At 66.4% G+C, this 18,122-nt stretch overlaps 1 protein-coding gene across 1 annotated transcript; it reads right to left on the bottom strand.

The window, feature by feature from the left end:
- Nucleotides 1-649: 649 nt before the first annotated feature.
- Nucleotides 650-16,347, bottom strand: LMNA (lamin A/C). Its single transcript, XM_062597582.1, has 12 exons — nucleotides 15,874-16,347; nucleotides 6,672-6,828; nucleotides 6,342-6,467; nucleotides 5,933-6,103; nucleotides 5,651-5,776; nucleotides 5,338-5,558; nucleotides 5,029-5,242; nucleotides 4,773-4,880; nucleotides 4,428-4,547; nucleotides 4,223-4,321; nucleotides 2,781-3,044; nucleotides 650-2,082 (listed from the first exon to the last, which is right to left on the bottom strand). The coding sequence occupies exons 1-12, from the start codon at nucleotides 16,221-16,223 to the stop codon at nucleotides 2,050-2,052; spliced, it is 1,989 nt and encodes a 662-aa protein (XP_062453566.1). The 5' UTR covers nucleotides 16,224-16,347; the 3' UTR covers nucleotides 650-2,049.
- Between the last annotated feature and the right edge of the window lie 1,775 nt (nucleotides 16,348-18,122).

Here is an 18,122-nt window from a genome sequence, read left to right as displayed (position 1 = left end):
GCACAACCCCCCGACCTTCGGGGGCCGGGCCGCGGTCAGGGCTGCTCGGCCGCGGCGCTCGCAGCTCCCGCCGTCTCCGGGCGCGCTGCAAAGCCGCCCGGGGCGGTGGCATCCCGAGGCTCGAGGTACCCGCCGCCCCGGGGCGAACGGGCGAGGGGCGAGAGCCCGGGCACCGCGCCCGCCCGCCCGCCCGCCGCCGCCGCCGGGCTCCTACCTGGCTGTGCCCGCGAGCCGGCGCCTCGCGTCGCGGCGCGCTGCCCGGCAAAGCCGCTTACGCGCCGGCTTTGCGGCGCTCCCTCCGCCGGCGGCTCCTCCCGCCGCGCATTAGTGCCGCCCCGGCGGGCGCCCGCGGGTGCCGGCACGGCACGGCCTGGCACGGGGCTGCCGGGGGGCAGTCATTGACACCCTCCCCCCCCCATTGCACCGGTGATCGGTTTTGGGTGGCTACCGGCTGCCCCGACTTGCAGCATCCCCGTCAGCAGCACCCCGAAAGAGAGGGGGGTGCACGGGGCTTCGGCGCTTTCCCCCTCCCCGGCGAAGGGTGCCAGGCTGCAGGGACCCCCCCCCCAACACACACCGAGCGCCGAGGGCGCCAGGTCCCGGGCACGGGGGCGACGCACGGGGACGCCAAGCACGACAGCACACGGGATGGGAAGGGTTCTCGCTGTATTGATTTCGGGGTGCAAGTACAGGCGGTAATACAGAAGCTTCGCGGAGCGCGGAGCGGTGCGCGGGCTCGCCGGGTGCACCCACCGGCGGCCGAGGCGGGGACACTGCCCCCGGGCAGAGCTGGAGCCGGCGGCGGGTTGTTGCGAGCTTCTCCCAACCGGAGGGGAAAAAAAGCAGAGATCTCTGCCGATGGCTGGACGGGCCCTCGTGGCGGGGGGGGGGGGGAGCTGCCTGTGCTGCACCCCCAAACCCTTTCCCTCGACCCCTAAATGCTCTTTCCTAGCGAGCCAGCCCTGTCCTGGACTCAGCACCCTCGTCCTGCCGCTGGGCTGAGCTCCCGGGCTCCTGCTGGCGGATGGGAGCCAGACCCAACACTGCCGAGAAAAGGAGAAGCAAAACCGCCGCGGAGGCCGGGGCTGGAGGCCCCACGGCCTGCGGGCTCGGCCGCCGGCTCCCGGCTGCTCCCAGGGCCCGGGAAAGCTTCCCTGGATTTCAGCTCGCTCTAACCTCGATCCCTTGCGGGGCGCGATGCTGCCGGCGGGGGCTCGTAGGACCGCAGCTCCTGGAGCGGCACCCGCAGCCTCTCTGCGCCCTCCTTAAGGCACAACTTGGCTGCTTGAAAAAAAGAGGAAAAAGAAAAAAAAAAGGGGGGGGGTGGGAAGAGGTGCCTCTGCCTGGGAATACATGGAGTGAGCTACCGGCCTTCCCGCTGGCAGCAGTGCCACGCGGAGTGGAGCAAGCACAGGAGGACGGCAGCAAGGAAATGCCCAAGCGGGGGGCCGCGAGCCCCCTGAGCCGGCCCTGCAGGGGAAGGAAAAAAAAAACCCACAAAAAAGGAGGATTTGGGGTCCAAATAAAAAACAAAATTAAAAAAAACAAAGGGTTGCAAAGGCGCTTTTGCTCTCCTTGAGACAACGACCCTCCAAGGCACGTGCCTGCGAGCGCGGCCGGGGTGGCTCCCTGGGTTGTGTCGGCGGGGGCTCGGCCCCTGCCCGGCACCGCTGAGGATGGCTTTACTTCTCCTAGTCCTATATAAAAAGCTTTGGCAAAAAAAGATATCATCTACAGAGCTATTAAACTACAATCTGTTTCTGCATTGCTGCTTGGTAAACAATTCTTCGGTGTCTTTGGCTGAAGTTTTAAAAAAAGTTTGAAGCTGAAAAGCTTTTTTTTATAGAAATAGATTTTTCTTTACAAAAAAAAATCAAAGCATCTTTTAGCATTTTTAATATATATATATATATATATAAAATTCCTGCTATAGAAAACAAAAAAACCCCACCTTGGTTTTTTACTTTTTTTTTAAGGAAAAAAAAAATCTTTTGCTTTGGGAAAGACTAGCTCGAGATGGCCAGGAAACATGGGAATGGCGCCACGAAGTTACATGATGCTGCAGTTTTGCGGAGCCTGAGCCTGGAGGAAAAGAGAAGGAAAAAAAGAGGAAAAATATAGTGTTACTGTCTGCTTGCCCCTGCTGCAGTGGCAGTGACAGGCAGCAACGTCCAAGCGGGGACCCCGTGGGCACCCGCCGAGCGCCGGGACCACGTGCAGCCCTGGCTCCCGTCCCGCCTGGCCCCGGCAGCACGTCGTGCTCTGGGTCAGGCTGGGGTATTTATAGCCCTGAAGTCAGAAATATGAGAATTAGCGGTAATATATGAGCGTAATAATATTGACATGACGAGTGTTAATCTGATAGCAAATGCCAAGCGCTGAAATATTCAAGTTACCACCATTAATAACGCTTGGCCATGGTGCACTTGCTGCACAGAACGATAACCGTGGAGGGTGACGGATATCCCGGCACGGGGCTGTCGGTGCCGCCAAACGCTCACCAACAGCAGGACGGTGCCAGGCCAACAAGGGAAAACGGTCCCTGGATGTCGGCCCATGTCTGACGGCACGAGCCACATTCGAGCTGGCCGATTCCCCGGGGACAGAGCGGCCGAGCCTGAGCCGTGGGCTCGGCTGGGAGGAGGGAGAGATGGAGGGAGAAAACACACCTGCAGCCTTGGCTTTTTGAGCAAGGATCATGCAAGGCCAGGAAAAAAGGATCTACCAGAGCAAGAAGGGTCTGTACCCAGGACGCAGTGCGGTCTGGAAATGGCACTAACCTGCCGACGGGGGCTGGAGCTCCCCAGGATGTAGGACCTGGTGACCAGGTTGTCCCCCAGGCTGCTGCTGCCGCCTCCAGAGCCGCCAACGCTGCGGTAGCTGCGGGTGACAGTCACGCTGGAGGTGGATGATCCCGAGGACATGGTGCCGATGCCGGCGTTCTGGCTTCCCGATTTCTCGGCCGGCTGGCCGCACGTGCCACACACAACCGTGCGCGAGCGCAGGTTGTATTCGCCAGGGTCACCAGAGCCGCTGCAGCTGGCCTAAAAGGGGGGGGGAAAGAGAGACAGAAAGGGTCTTGAATATCTGCCTGAGCATCTCCTGGCTTGAGTGTCCTACCCGAGGACCGGGCCAGTGCCAGATGTGTGACCCAGGTGGGCTCTTCCCACTGTTCTTCAGAGTTTTTAGCTGTGCTCATCTTCAGCTAAGAGCATCCTCTTCCTTATTTCTTCTGAAGGGCCCAGCCCGTGTTGGCTGACTGCTTCCTGATGGGAAACTCACTCTTGGAAAGGATTCAGCCCCTGACAAATGGGCAGCACTGGCCTGCGGGAGCCTGGCTTGCTCATCCAGGGATAATCAATATCCGTCTTGGCACGGCTCTTTGGATCCAGAGCAATTAGAAGGAAAGCAGATCATGTATCTCATGTCCAGCTCCCACTACGCAAAGCCCCCGGGAGCTGCATCTGGCAGATTTCTCAGCAGCATCGAGGCGCACAGCCATGGAGACAGCACCTCTCCCTGCAAGATTCCTGCAGGTGTCTCCCGGGCGAGACACAGATCTCTGCCCCTGGGGACAGGCTGGCGGGGGCTCCCATCGACGGAGCCAGGGACGTTTGCTTTGATGTGGGGAAAAGTGGCCACAACTCTGTTTCTGGCACGCTGCCTCTTCTCTGCACGCTGCTGTTCCTGGGCATATTTCAGCTCAGCAAGGGGAGCGATGGGCTGAGTGGAAGGACAAAGTCACCTCTGGATCTGTTCCAGAGCCCTGGTGAAGCAGAGAGGTTGGAGCAGCTGCTACTGGGAAGCATCTTCCATCAGCTTTCCATTATCCTGTCCTCCATCTCTGGGTGGGCTACTCTGGGTACTAGCTCAGCCTCCCTCCCAGCTCCTCCATCTCTTCATGCAGCAAGTCAAGGTCCTTCTGAATTGCAGATGCTTTCAGCTTGCCCCCATTCCCATCACCAGCAAGGTCTGTAGAGCCCTCTCCGCAAGCAGGGATCTTCTCTGGGTGCTGGAGGTCTGCTGGTTTCCTCCATGTGGTTGTTCCCAGAGCACCTTCCCAGGTGCCTTCTCCCATAGGATTTGATACTGCATAGTGCCAAGCTGCCTCCCACCCTGATCCAAGCAGCAGAACGAGCCACATGTGCCCAGCTGGAGCATGGACCTGGCATCCTTGTTACTGATCCCCTGGGCCCAGTGCCTTTCCAAGTGCAGTACTCACGTGGTGATGGCGGTGGTGGATGCTGACTTCGTTATCCTCGTCATCCTCATCTTCATCGTTGATGATCACAGTGCGGACCAGCTTCCGCATGGCCACCTCCTGGAGAGGACAGGAAAGGGGTCAGCAGACTGTGCTGCTTCGCTGCCCGGCTCCCCTCCCTGTGCTGCGGCACGTCCCAGCCCTGCGCTGCCCGGCAGGGCCTCACCTCGCCGTTGGAGTTGATCAGGGCAGTCCGCAGGCTCTCCCCAGAGCCCCAGCTGCTCTGGGATTTCCACACCAGGTCACTTGGAGGGCTGTGGGTTGCTCCAGCCCCTGAGGCCCAGATCTAAGGAGAAAAGCACAGAGAACGGTGATGTCGCAGAACAGACCCTGGGGATATGGGTTGGGCCCCCAGCAGAACCATGTGCCAAGGAGCCTGCTGCCCAAGCAGTCATATCCCTCACTCCACATCATCTCTGGATGCTCCCAAGACCAATGGCCTGGCTGGAGTTGGTGTCTGAGATGACCCACCCCAGGAGCCCAGCGGGACCTTCACTGGGCAGTGACTCACTGTGACTATCTGGCCAGCCTTCAAGGTGAACTTTGGGGGGAAGCGGTAGGTGATGGGGGGATCATCTCCATTCTGCCGCTTGATCTGCCAGTTCCCCATCGCCTGGTCCTGTGAGAGAGAAAGCAGCAACCTTGAGACCTCCCTGTTCCTGCCTAGCTCATCCCAGTTTGCCTCCTGCCCATGAGGTGAGGTGAGGCTGAATTACACCACCAGGGATCCAGTAGGCCCTGCCGATCCTCCCTGGAGGTAAACGCACCTCATTGGACTTGTTCCTGAGACGGACAAATCTGCCCTCCAAGTCCACCTCCTCCACGCCAACACGTCCGCTCGTCCGAGCGTGATGGGAGAAGCTGGTCCGACTCTCGCTGTCTTCAAGCTTCCTCTTCTTAGAGGAGCCCGGGGTGGAGAAGTGGATTCCATGGCCACGGGATCCTCCTTTTTGGGAAGAGGGGCTAGGAGACAGCCTCAGCCTGTGCAGGGGGAGAAGATACGAAGGAGCTGGTGAGGATGGAAGGGCTGGGACCCACACAGCCCATTGGGGGACCTGGGCAGTGCCCCCACTCACCTCTCCTCCTCGCCCTCCAGCAGCTTGCGATAGGCATTGATCTCCATGTCAAGGGCCAGCTTGATGTCCAGCAGCTCCTGGTACTCGTCCAGCTGCTGCTGCATGCGTGCCCGCATGTCGGCCATCTCCCGCTCCTTGTCGGAGAGCAGGCGCCGGCTGGTCTCGCGCTCCCTGGCCAGAGCGTCCTCCAAGTCGTGCAGCTTCGCTTCCTTGGCTGCCAGCTGTGCGAGAAGGGAGGTGAGGGAGGCTGCTCCATCCTGGGCCATCCTCGGGAAGGGATCCGCCCGCAGGAAAGCCCATGGCCCCAGCTCACCTGCTTCTGCAGCTGGCTGAGTTCGGAGGAGAGGTTGTCGATGCGGATGCGGGTCTGCTGCAGCTCCTCGTGGGCAGCACCCACCATGTTGCTGTTCCTCTCGGCCGACTGCTTGGCGTTCTCCAGCTGGAGGACAGAGACGAAGCCTGTCGGCATCCTGCTCCTGCACATCCCTGGTCCCCTCGCCCACCGGCACCTCAAGGTGCAGAGGGGGAAAATGCAGAGCAGAACCCCAGCAAGGAGCTGTGTGGGAGAAGGAACCCGGCACGCGGCTGCCCTCACCTTAGCACCGTAGGTCTTCTCCAGTTCGTCCTTGTAAAGCTTAATCTGGGCCTCATGCTGGCTGCGCAGCTCCTGCAGGGCCTCGGACAGCTTGCTCTCGAACTCCCGCTGCCGCCCGTTGTCGATCTCCACCAGGCGGGTCTCGTGGCGGCGCTTGGTCTCCCGCAGCTCCTGGGGGCAGGACAGGGGACACGGCGTCAGCCCAGGAGATGGGATCAGGCCAGGGAGCCGCGATGTATGAGACAGGCCTTCTGCACGGAGGGGCGAGCAGAGCCACTAGCGCGTCGCTCCGTGCGTGCTTCCCGCGGGTTGGAGAGAGCCCTGCGCGGAGCAAGCGCCGCTCCGACAACCGCGGAACCGGAGCAGCACGTCACAGCCCCGCGCGGCCGGCCGCCTGAGGCCCGCTCACCTCGCTGTAGATGTTCTTCTGGAATTCGAGCTCTTCCTTGAGCGTCTGCAGCCGGTTCTCGGCGTCCACGCGGCGCAGCATCTCGTCCTGCAGCTGCTTCTTGGCCTCGCTCAGGGCGCTTTCCAGCTGCGGGGGGAAGGAGAGGAACCGTCACGGCTGGGGTCCCGGGGACGGTGGCAGATGGCTCTGTGCCCCGTGCCGGAGCTCTCCAGCTTTGGGCACAGCCCGAAGTGCTGGCTGGAAGCTGGGATCTCTCCCTCCCACCACGGGGCTGCTGCAGAGGACGGGGCACGCCGAGACGGCGGGGGGGAAAGGGCGGCTGCCGCTCACCTTGGCCACCTGCGCCCGCAGGTCCCGCACTTCGCTCTCCAGGTTCCTCTTCTCCCCCAGGGCCGTGGAGAGCGCGGCCTCCTTGGAGTTGAGCAGGGCCTCCACGTCCTTGAGGCGCGCCTGGGCGGACAGCAGGTCCCCTTCCTTCTTGGCATTCCTGCAACGCAGCGGAGACGGCGCCCGTGAGCGGCCGGCGGCGAACGGCGCTCTGCACCCCGGGCCGAGCAAGGGCGCTCAGCACCGGGCACGCATTTACCCTCAGCACCCCCCCGCCCCGTACCCCGACCCCTCATATCACATCCAAAAGAGATGCAAGACCACAACAGCCCATTCATAGACCCACCGAGGGGACCGGCGCGTCCCAGGCCACTTCGGCCGCTGCAAACCAGACCGGAGCGTGGGGCGGATCCGGGTCCCGCCACGGGGCCGTCTGCACCCGCTAGAGGTCAGTGCGCACCAGGCGCGCGCCAGTCCGGCGCCGCCGCGGCTGCCGGAGCCCCGCGGGCCCCTCCGGGCAGGATGCGGCCGGGATGGGTGCAGCGAGGCTGCCGGAGGCCGCTTGGAGCGGCACAAAGGCGGCGCTGAGCGCCCGAGGTTCAGCTGCCCCCCTGGATACCGACCCCATCGCTGCTTCGGTCTCCTGGCCTGCCTGCTCCGCGCCGCGGTGCCGCCGCGCCGGCTCGTGCCTCCGTTTCCCCCCGGCCGGGGGGGGGGGTTTGCGCAGCTTTGCTGAACTCCCCAGCTGCAGATCGGGGCCGCTCCCGACTGGCCCCAAACCTGCCGCCGGCCGCAGGGAATTTTATCTGACTCAAACCCACCCAAACGCAACCCGACGCTACTTTGGCGGGCCCTATAAAAAGAAGAGGCTCCGCCGCAGCCGGGAGCCCTCCCGGCTTTCGGCAACCCCGGCCGCACGCTCCTGGGACGGGCGGCGAGCGCCCGAGCCGTGAGATCACGGGTAAAAATACCGGCACGGAGCGGGATCCGCGCCCGGCCGGGGAATCCCGGCAGCGGGACGGGCCAAGGACACGCTCCGTCCGCGGGGCGGCCGAGGCCCCCTCCGGGTCCGACGGAGCCCGGCGTGCCGAGGAGCCGGCCGGTGGCCCCGGTGCTCCTGCACACCCCGCTCCGCCTTCAGTGCCGGTGACTTGTAGCACAAATGTGCCCGAGCCGGCGTTATCCCCGGAGCCGGGCTTCGAGCCCCACTGGCTGGGACCTCGCGGAAGGCAGAGGCGCAGGATTCGGCCGCCGGCCCCGAGGCAGGTGCACGGGGAGGCGGCCGGGAGCCCGACGCGCCGCCGAGGTGCAAAACCCGCAAGGACCAAACGTCTCGAGAGAAAACGCGGAGGGAAAAAGGGGCCTCAAGACGTTTTATTTTTAGCTTTTAAAAGCAGGAAGGGGGGGGGAGAGAAAGAAAATCGCGGTGAAGCTGCCAGAAAATCCAAACGTTAGCGGAAAGTTGGACCTGCACTGGCTGAACGGACCCAGATCCAGCAAGGAGCCTGCAAAGCCGACAGCGCGGCCTCGGGGAGGGCCGGGGCCGCGCGCGCGCGTGGCGGAGAACAGCAGCGCCCGCCACCCGTCCCCACCCCGAAGCCTGCCCCGGCTGCGCCCCACGGCTACGGCCAGCGCGCCCGCGCTTGGGCACCGCGGAGCTTTGCAAACGGGGAGGGGACCGAGGCGCAGGGATGGGGGCGGCGGGCGAACCGGGCGGCACCCTCCTGCCCGGCCTCCGAACTGCAGCTGCTCCAGCCCGGACAAAGTGCCCGGTCGGGCCGAGCCAAGCGGGAGCTCGCAGGCTCGTGCTGGCTCCCTTGGTGCCGTTTATAAACCTCCCCGTCTGTTTGCAAATCCCCGGCGGCAGCGGCGTCTCTCCTCACTGCCAGCGAGCCGAGCGAGGCAGCAGCCTGCTCCGATGCAAGCTGGTGGCAAGCCCGGGGGAACGGCTGTGCCGGGAATGCAACGCACAGGCTGGGAAACCGAGGCAGAGAAAGGCACGGCGCCAAGGGCTGGCACGGGCACGTTTGCTCGGAGGACCCCCGCACCGCCCCACCTCGGGCTCGCTGCTCCGCATCGCGCTGCCTCCGGCGCCGGCGGTCGCTCCCTGATCCCAGTGCCGGGAATCGGTCCCTGGCCCCAGCACCAGGAATCACTGCTGGTGCCAGGAATCGGTTCCCGGTGCCAGCATGGCTCCGTGTGGCCCCAGGGCCCCCCAGGACAAGAGGCAGCGACCGTAGGAGGAAAGGCGGGCTGGGAAAACCTCGGCGGCAGGGCAATGGGAATGTGGCAAAGCGGCTTCTCCCAGCTCCTGACTCATCCGTGCCGCCGCGCTCTGCAGGGCCTTTGCCAAATCACCAGGATAAACATCAGCTGGTCTCCTAGCAGGGGAGCCGTAAATAGCCGCCGCGATGCACAGCGAGGGGAACATCTGCACGGAGCCGGCATCCTGCTGGGGCACCGAACCCGCGCCGGCCGGCGGCCAGGGGATGCCGGGGCCGGCCGTGCCCAAGGCCCGCGGGGAAACGGCCTCCGCCCAGCGCGGCCCGCTGTGCCAGAGCCCCGGCGCACGCTCCCGGCACGCTCCCGGCACGCTCGGGCCCCCGGGGCACTCGGCATCTCTTAAGAGGCGATGTTCGCCCTCCCGAAATTGGGATCTCGCCTTGTGCTCGCGCGCCGAAAACGAACCAAAGGAGGGACGTGGTGGCCGCTGCAGGGACCCGCCCGGCCTGGCGTCCCCCAAACCTCCCCAAGCCCCGTGGCCGGGCCGGGAGTCGCTCCCGGCCACGTGCTGCTGGGAACCCACCGCAAATATTCCCCACGGAGCTTCCCGCGTCGGCTGGAAACCCGGCGGCAGAGCCACCGCCCCGCGCGCCCGGCTCCCCGCTCGCCACGGGCGAAAAACGATTAGAGTTCGTTAGCGCTGCAACGGATTGATATGTACGACGGCCGCGCAGACGAGGGGATTTTTTATTTTTTTTTTCTCTTCTTTCCTCCCCCAGCTGCTTAAAAGCCGGAAACAGGAGTCTGGCGACTGAACAGAGTATTAAAAAGCCTCCCGCACCCAGCGCTGCCCGGGGAGCCCCAGCGCCTCTCCCGTCCCCGCCTGCCGTGCCAGCGCCCGTGACTCACGCCGGCTCGACGCGGAAATCCCGAGTCACTGAGTTTACGCCGCTGCCCCCGCCAGCGACGGGAGGGTCCCCCGGTTTCGAGGCGGTGACGGGAGAGCTTGGAGCTGGAAAAGGGGGGATTCGCCGGGGCAGGGCGCTCGGAGCCGCCGCGGCTCTCCGGCCCCGCGCGGCGCTTTTGCGGGACGGGGTTGATCCCCCGCGGCCGCGCGGAGCAAGACGAAGGTAAAGCGCAGCTTCGCAGCCTCTCCCTCGGGGATCTGACACGTTGCGGGTAGGGGCTACAAACACAGCTTAAAAAAAAGTGAGCTGAGTCACCCGTGTTAATCACGTCCTCGGGACCTGGAGCGTCGGGGCCGGGGGAAGGCAGCCGGACGCTCGCGTTTCGCCGCGGCTCGGCAGCAGCTGCTGCCGCGGCCACCCTGGCAGGGAGCAACGGAGAGAGGGCCGGCGTGCAAATCCCAGCCCGCAGATGCGGCCCGACAGCCGGGAACGTGCCGCCCCCGCGCGAACGCCGGCGCTTTGCTCCTTTCTCCCCTCCGCACGCGCGTGCGCCGGGGGCCGGGCGGACGCAGCTGACGGCCGCCTCCGAGGGCAAAGCCGGGCTCCGCCGTCCTGCGGCCCGGTGCAAGGTCCCGGAGAGCAAAGAAGATGCTGCCCCGAGCCGTGTCGCCGCCCCGGCCGCGCCGGCCCGCTCCGTGCAGCGGCTCGGAGCGACGCCCCTCGCGCTCCCCGCGGCGCAGCGAGGCCCAGGAAAGGGTCCCCTGCAAGAGGGGAGAAGGTGGGGACGACCCGAGAGAGGGGAGAGCGAGCTCGAGCTCTCCCCTTTCCTGCCCAGGGCAGCAGCGAAGACGCAGCTCACCCGGTTTTCCATAAAACCGGGCATGCAAAGCTGCCGGCCGGGCAGATTTGCCTAAGAAACAAAGGGGGAATTGTTGGATCCAGCTGCCACAGATCGCAGGGAGCAAAGCGTTTGCTACCCCGGTGGAGCCGGAGCAGATAAAGGCAGGCGAGGTGTTTACACTGCCGCAAGGCCGGCGCCTTGTTTGGCGCGTCGGAGGGGAGGCAGCGATGTTTGCGAGCCACCGCCGGCGTTTCGCCTCTCGCTTCAGCTGCGCCCCGGAGCAGCCCCTCGCGCAGCATCTCTCCGCAGACGAGGCCGCGGCGGGAGGCTCCAGCCTCCCCGTCCGGCCCCTCGTGCCCGCGCGCCCGCGTGCCCCACGGACGCGGGCGAAGCCAAACCCGGGAGCTTTCTGCGCCGCAGCTGCTGAGCCAGAGCTGGGTTGCAAAAGCGGCGCCGCGCGCTAGTTGGGACACGCACGCCGCAGGTTTGCTTCGCTGCCCCGAACACCAGGGCCCGGGCTGTGCCCCGGCCTGCAAAAGCAGCTTCGGTAGCATCGTGCCAGCGAGCAGATCTGCTCCCCGAGCCCTCAGCTCCCCGCCAGGCTCCTTCCCCCGGGGGGGGGACACCGAGGCACGGAGGCTCGACCTGCGAGCACCCGCGTGCCCCCAGGGTTGTGGGGAGCACGCGGGGTCCCGCCGGGAAGCACCGCCGCCGCGCAGGGAGCAGTGGGTGCCCCCCACCGCCCCCGGGGCACGCGCACAGCCCCGGCAGCGCCATCGCGGCAGGAAGGAAGGGGCAGGCGAGCGCCGGGGCGTCGTGCAGCACGGCAAAGCCCCGCGGCGGCCGAGGCCGCGCAGCTGAGCGTGAGTCACCGCGGCAGCTCGCACGCTCTCCAGCGCTCCCGAGGCTCCGAGCCCTGCCCCGCTGCAACAGCCCCGTCCCCCCGGGCCACGGGCTGGATCCGTAACCACTCCCGGGCAAATGCAGCTGCCAGAGAGCTCTGCTCCGCCGCTGTCATTGCAAAGAGAGGGGGGAAAAGTGGCTCGTGCCGGTGAGGGCCAATTTTCCTGCCCCTCCCCGCAGCGGCAGGGCCAGGCCTCCTTCGGGCTCCCAGCCTCGCGCGGCCGCCCGCGCTACGCACCCGCGGCCGCGGGTTTTACTTGGACACACGTGGCTCCGAGCTGGGGCTTTGCCGGGGAAAGAGCATCGCCAAGCCGCTATTAAATACAACCCCAACGAACTGGCAGCGCCGAGCGCGGCCTCCAGCCAACCGCTACGGCTGGGATGTATTAAGCTTCGCTCCGCGAGGCCTTGGGGGAACCGGGGAAGCTGAGCCGAAGGGCGGGAGGACCCAGCCCTGCCGCCGAAACCGGGAGACGCTGCCGAGAGCTGCAAGCGCAAGAGCTCGGCGGCCTGAGCGCGGCCCCGCTCTGCGGCGAGCAGGCCGTGAGCCCGGGGGCGGCGGAGGCTGCTCTCGCCCACGCGGCCGGGGAGCTCCCTGCTGTCCGAAAGGCCACTCGCGGTCTGCAGGCAAAAGCGCAAAAGCAAAAGAGCTTTAGACGAGCCGTTGCTTAAACGGATCGCGTCGATCCCCGGCTCCGTCGCCTCTTCGCGCGGATGCGGCGCCAGCACCTGTAACGCCGCAGCTCTGTTAATCCGGCGGGGTAAAGTACAGGCTGCCGGGCGCCCGCCGTCTCCCCACCGGGGCCGTTGCGGGACTTTGTCCTCGCGCTTCTCGGATCTGCCCAGCTTCCGCGGCGGCCGGCCCCGGCGCGGGCTGCGAGCCTTCCTCTGCACGGAGCGCACGGGAAAAAAGAGGGAGAGCAGCCGGGCTCGCACAGAGACGCGGGGCAGGGCCGGGAGCTGATCCGCGGGGCAGGGCCGGGAGCTGATCCGCGTCCCCGGGGGGCTGCAAACCCCCCGCGATGCCAGACGAGAGTTTCGCCTCCCCCGCGGTGGCGAAGCCGTGCCCAGCGCCGGCCCAGCCGTGCCCAGCGCCGGCCCGCCGCCCCCGGCCCGCCGCAGCTGTCCGGCCGCACGCTGAGGCTACTGAGCCGGGGCAGGTGGGCGCCCGGCGCCGCGGCTGCGCGTGACGCCCGGGGCTATGTTTAACCCCGGGTCTCACGTGGCTTGGTCGGGGCCGGGCCGGGCAGCCCGAGCGGCTCGGCCGGCGCTTCCCGTCCTATCCAAGGCTCGTTCGGGCAGCGCTCCGGCGGCTTCCTCCCGTCCCGGCTGCCAGCAGCTGGGGAGGAAACCGCCGCTCCCGAAGGACACGGATTCAGCAAAATAAGGGGCTGGCGGGAGCCTCCCCTGGCCCTGACGTTTAAGCGTTAATGGGATTCGGGCAGCCGAGCTGACGTGCGCGAGCCCGAGGAGAGCCGGGAGCTTGGCGGAGCACAGACGCGATCCCTAGCGATGCTGAGCGGCGGATGCAGCGTCAACACCAGCCCCATTTGCCCCCAAAATCACTTCTGCTTAATCCCTTGGCTCCTGGGCTGAAGGCCCTTGATTTGCCAGGGCGGATCCCAGCGCGAGAAAAAGTTTGAAGCAACAGGATTCCTCCCATTTCCCCCCGCGGGGCAGACTGGGCTGGTGAGGGAAGCAGAAAAGGACCAAAACCGAAAGCGCCGGAGGGTTTTCCTCCGCCTGGCACCCGAGCTGCTCCAGGACTCAGCGTTTCCAGCAGAGCAGGCTGGACGTTTGTGCGGACAATAAACATCCCACGCGCCGCCGGCCAGGGCCACGGGAAGCGTCGGCCTCTAAGCAACGGGGCTTTTCCCCCGCGGGAGCTTTGCAACCTGGCAGCGCCTGGGAAGGGGGTCCCCAGCTCCCACCGCCCCGGGGAGCGGGATGTCGGGGGGGGGATAACTCCATGCTGCGGCAGGCGTCGGGCACCGCGGGGTCCCGGCGCGGCGTCGCCCGCCGCATTGCACAATCTGCTCTTTGTTTGCTCTCAAAGGGCAGATCCTCCTCCGAGCCAAACCATTCCCCCTTTTTTTTTTTTTCTTTTTCTTTTTCCCCCTCGGGAAAGATTCCTATGCGAGAGTGGGAGGGGGGAACTGTCCCAGCGCTTTGAGGCTTCTCCCCACGCAGAATGTCCCAGCGGAGGCGCGCGGCTGCGACGCCGGCGAGATGCTCTCACGCGAGAGCGGCTCGCGCGGGCGACGTCCTTCCAACCCGCTCCCTCTCCGCAAGGTCACCACGAAACCCAGCGCTGGGCAAAATCCACCTGCACCCGTCGGCTCTGGGGAGCTGGGATTTGCTGTGGGTTAACCCCAGCCCTCCCTGGCACCGCTGCCAGCTGCTCCGTTGGGTCCCCTAACGATCCTTCTGCCCTAACGAGCCTGCGAAGGCGGGTGATTTTTCCTCATTAGGGTGGGGAAGGAGATCTGGGCCTGGGCAGGAAGAGGCGATGCCAAGCCGCCGGCTTAATCGGGTTAGGGGCTGCAATTCAGGAAGCCATCGCTCGTCAGACGAGCTGCTAACGAGAGCCTGGCTCCGTCCGGGAGGCCGCGTGCCCCAAGCTGGGAACTCGCCCGGACCAGGCGTCTCGGGAACGGGTCCCCGCGGCTGCGAACGGGTCCCTGCACGCCGGGGGGTGCGAGGAGCCCCAGGGACGTCGCTCCGGGCACCGGCACGGCACGGCCGGCTCGGAGAGCTGCTCGGAGGGAGGCGCCGGGCGAGCGCAGCGCTGCCAGCCGCTGATAACGCCCGGCCGGGGCCGCCTGCCGCCCGGCAGATACCCGGCGCGTTTCCGCCCGGGCGGCGAGGGGGCCCGGGGGAGCCGGCGGGAGCGGCGCGGCCCTGCACGGCCGCACGGGATTTCTCGGGTGGGAAAGCCGGGAAGCGGGCGCAGCCGAGCTCGGAGGTGACTCGACACGTTCAAACACCTCTCCGTTTCGGAAACCGCGATCCCAGCCCTGTTCTCTGAAAACCGCGGTCGGAAAAGCGAGCGAAACCAACCGCCAGCCACGAGCTGCCGGCTGGGAATCCCCCTCGGATCAAGGTGGTTTTCCTTCCCCCCCCCCCCACCCCAGAAAAAAGGGAATTTGTCAGTGTTAGAGCATAACCACAGCAAGATCCAGGAGCGCACGCGGTCGCGGGCAGAGCCCGAAAGCAATACGGCTTTAAAGGCAGCTCCGCGGCACAGCCGGCGCGGCTGCCGGCTGCGAGCCGGGCATTTTTTCCAGCGCAGCTCTCGAAAGATCGCGGCCGAGATAGCTCGGCGCTTGCATAAGACGGCAAAAGGCTTCAGGCAGCCGAGCCGGGCGCTGCCCCTCGTCCTGCCTGCTCCCGAGCCGGGCCGGGCCGAGCCGGGCCGCCGGCAGCCGCCCCGCGGCTCTGAACGCGGCACGGCGACGAGGCAACCAGAAAGCTAAATATAAAACGCCGCACGGTTTGCAGGGACGGCTCTGAAAGGCTGCGCAGCCGCCTGCTTCCCAGTAGGTTGATTATTTACGGCGTATTCCCAGCAAGTTAATTTTAGCCTCGTTAGTCTCTGGATAGCGACTCCAAACGAGGCACCCAGAATAAGAGGTAAAAGATCAAACGGATCTCCGGAGCCGGCTGAGCAGGGGGCCAGGGGCCGCCGGGAAGCCCGGGCTGCCGTCCCCGCGATGCTGGCCGCACAGCCCCGCGCGGGGACCCGCGTCCTCAGGGCACCCGCACCCGGCTGGAGCATCGCTGGCTCCACGGTGGCGGGACGCCGCACCGCCGGGACGGCCCGGCGCAGCCGGGGTTAAGGCGAAAAAACCCCAGAGCTGGTTCTTTAACCACTGCCAAAGACAGCAGAGGAAAATAGGACGAGCAGGAGAGATCTGTAGGCAGGACGGAGCCAGCTGGCTGGCACCGCGTCCTGGTTTGCGCCGGATCGCGTTTAGGAATAGCTCCAGGATGACGAATTCGGAGGGGCCGAAGCGCAGGGCTCGGCCCCCACCCCGGAGCCCGGCGGCGCCCGAGCGGCCCCGGCGTTCAGCAGCTCTGCTCCCCGCTCCGCTGGCCGATCCGCGGTCCCTCCTGCCCCGGCTGCGTCACGGGTTTCCCCCTTTCGCTGCCTCCCCCGGATCGCTCCCTCCTCCCTCCCGGCTCCCGCGTCCTTGCCGCCCGCCAAGCGTGACGACAGCGCTCGCCCGGGGCCCGAGGCCTCCGCCGATCCCGGCCGGAACGGGGGCGGAGGAGCCGGGCTGCCCCGGGGCCGGTGCCCGGCCGCCGCGGCGCCCGCTCCGGCACTCACCGGGCTTTCAGCTCCTTGTGCTCCTCCCGCACTTTGCTCAGCTCCAGCTGCAGCCGCGCTCTCTCCTTGGCCACCGAATCCAAGGTCTTGCGGGCGTCCGCCAGCTCCGACTCGTAGGCGGCCTTGATGCCCGAGACCTCGCGGCTCACCACCTCCTCGGACTCGGTGATGCGGAGCCGCAGCCCGGCGTTCTCCAGCTCCAGCGAGCGCACCTTGTCGATGTAGACGGCCAGGCGGTCGTTGAGCTCCTGCAGGTCCTCCTTCTCCTGCAGGCGCGTGATGCGGGTGGGCGACAGGGGGGTCCCCGCCGCCCCGCTGCGGGTGCTCCTCTTCTGCGAAGGCGTCGCCATGGGGCCCGGCGTCGAGGGCTCGGCACGGCACGGCACGGCACGGCAAGCGTCCCACGCCACCCGCCCAACGGTCTCTAGCTGCTCCCAGCTGTCTGAGCGACTTGCTTATATGCCAGCTGGGCTGCGGGCCGCGCGAGGCGGAGCTGCGGGGAGAGGGAGGAGGAGGAGGGTGGAGTTTTCCGAAAGCGAGGAGGAGGCAGCCCGCTTGCGCGGAGCGAGGCCCTTCCTCGGGAAAGCATCCCTGGGAACGGCGGGCCTCGGGAGGGCGGCCGCCGGGCGCGCAGCCCGCCGCGAGCCCCCTCTCCCCGCTCGCCGGCCGGGGGCAAGGCGCCGCGCTCGGGTGCCCGCGAGTCTCCCGGGACGCTGCTCGCCCTTGGGACGGTGGCACCCCAAATGCCGGGCGCCAGCCCCCCGTTCCCCCCCCCCCCAGCAGCCCCAGACTTGGAGTCCCAGGTCACCCGAAACACTGGGGTGCAGGACACCCCACAACACATCACGAACACAGAGCTGAGCACAGGGCCTCTGGGTCCCCCACGCCACGGGGGCACCCCAAGACCTCCAAAGACAGGACTCGGTTCTCCCTCAGCTCCTCCAGTCCCAGCGCCAGCTTTGCCTAGTCCTCCCAGTTCTTGCAATCTGCTGCACTAGCTATGCTCAGCTCCCAGTTGCCCCAGCTCTTCCCAGTACCAGCTGTGCCCAGTTCCCCCTACTCCCTGAGCCGGCTATGCCCAATTTCCAGTTCCTCCAACTTCCAACTTTAGCTGTGCCCAGTTGCCCCTGTTCTCCCACTTCCCAGCTGCAGCTGTTCCCTCAATTCCAGTGCCAGCTATTCCCAGCTTCCCCAGCTTCTCCCAGTTCTTGCTGTCAGCTGTTCCCCATTCCTCTGATTCCCACTGCCCACCGTTCCCAGTTCCCAGTACCAGCCTTTCCCCCCCCCCAATTCCTCCAGTTCCTGGTGCGGGTTATTCCCAGTCCCCACAGCAAAAGGGGCAAATCTCACCCCGGAAACGGGGGGCAGCGAGCCGCGAGCGGGGCCGAGCGGGACCCGGCCGCCCCCGCCGGCCTCCCGGCTCCCTGCAAGACTCAGCTCTGCAGCGAGCTGCCGGGTGCCAGCGAGGACACGTGCAGGAGGAGCTTTGCCCCGTGGTTTGGGACACGGCGGAGCCGGGCATGCCCGTGCCCTGCATCCCTCCAAGCGCAACCCAGCCCGGGCGGACCGGAGGGACGCAGGGCTCCCGGGGCCGGCGAGGCGAGGAAGGCTCCCAGCACGGTGCTCATCCGGCACGGCACCTCTCCGGCACGATACCTATCCGACACGGCACAGCGTCGGCGGCACGGTGCAGAGCTACTTCCCTGCCGGAGCGCAGCCCTGTCCTGCTTGCATTGCAATAAAGCTAAATTCCCTCCCCGACTAATTGGAGGGAAGCAAAGCCTCGGGCAGGCCGGGAATGACTCACGCAGCAACCGGAGCAACACACACAAACACACGCACGCACGCACACGCGTGCGCCCGCTCTTTATGAATGATTAATCCCCACTCCTTTCGCGGCAAGGATGAGTCACCGCTGCCAGCGAACGGTAGCGGGGTGGGGAGCGGGCCCGCGGCGAAAACCCAGGCTCCGACTTTTGAAAATCAACAGCTCCGCTGCAAAGAAGCCGCCTGGGCACCCAGGCGGAGCCGGGCCGGCGCGGCCCTCCCGGCCCTGCAACGGGGCGGGTTTGGGGTTATCCAGGGCGCTCGCCTCGCCGTGCCCCTTCCCCGTTCCCACCCGCCGGGAGGGCATCGGGCTGGCCAAGAACCCCCCCAGGCGCTTCTGCACCGGCGACACCCTTGGGTGCAGCGTGCCGCGCCGGCCCCTGTGCCGGCCCCTGTGCCGCGCCGGCCCCTGCCTGGCGCTG

Source organism: Rhea pennata, chromosome 31 (assembly GCF_028389875.1).
Source record: "Rhea pennata isolate bPtePen1 chromosome 31, bPtePen1.pri, whole genome shotgun sequence".
NCBI lineage: Eukaryota > Metazoa > Chordata > Aves > Rheiformes > Rheidae > Rhea > Rhea pennata.
Note: the sequence above shows the minus strand (reverse complement) of the source record. Positions and strands in the feature narration are given on the sequence as shown.

What these genes read in the sequence shown, in the direction of transcription:
- LMNA (XM_062597582.1), bottom strand. Translation starts at nt 16,223, where the DNA reads ATGGCGACGCCTTCGCAGAAGAGGAGCACCCGCAGCGGGGCGGCGGGG. An exon ending in TCAGCCAGCTGCAGAAGCAG is followed by an intron (nt 5,559 to 5,650) that starts GTGAGCTGGGGC and finishes CTTCTCGCACAG; the next exon opens with CTGGCAGCCAAGGAAGCGAA. An exon ending in AGGCTGGCCAGATAGTCACA is followed by an intron (nt 4,548 to 4,772) that starts GTGAGTCACTGC and finishes TTTTCTCCTTAG; the next exon opens with ATCTGGGCCTCAGGGGCTGG.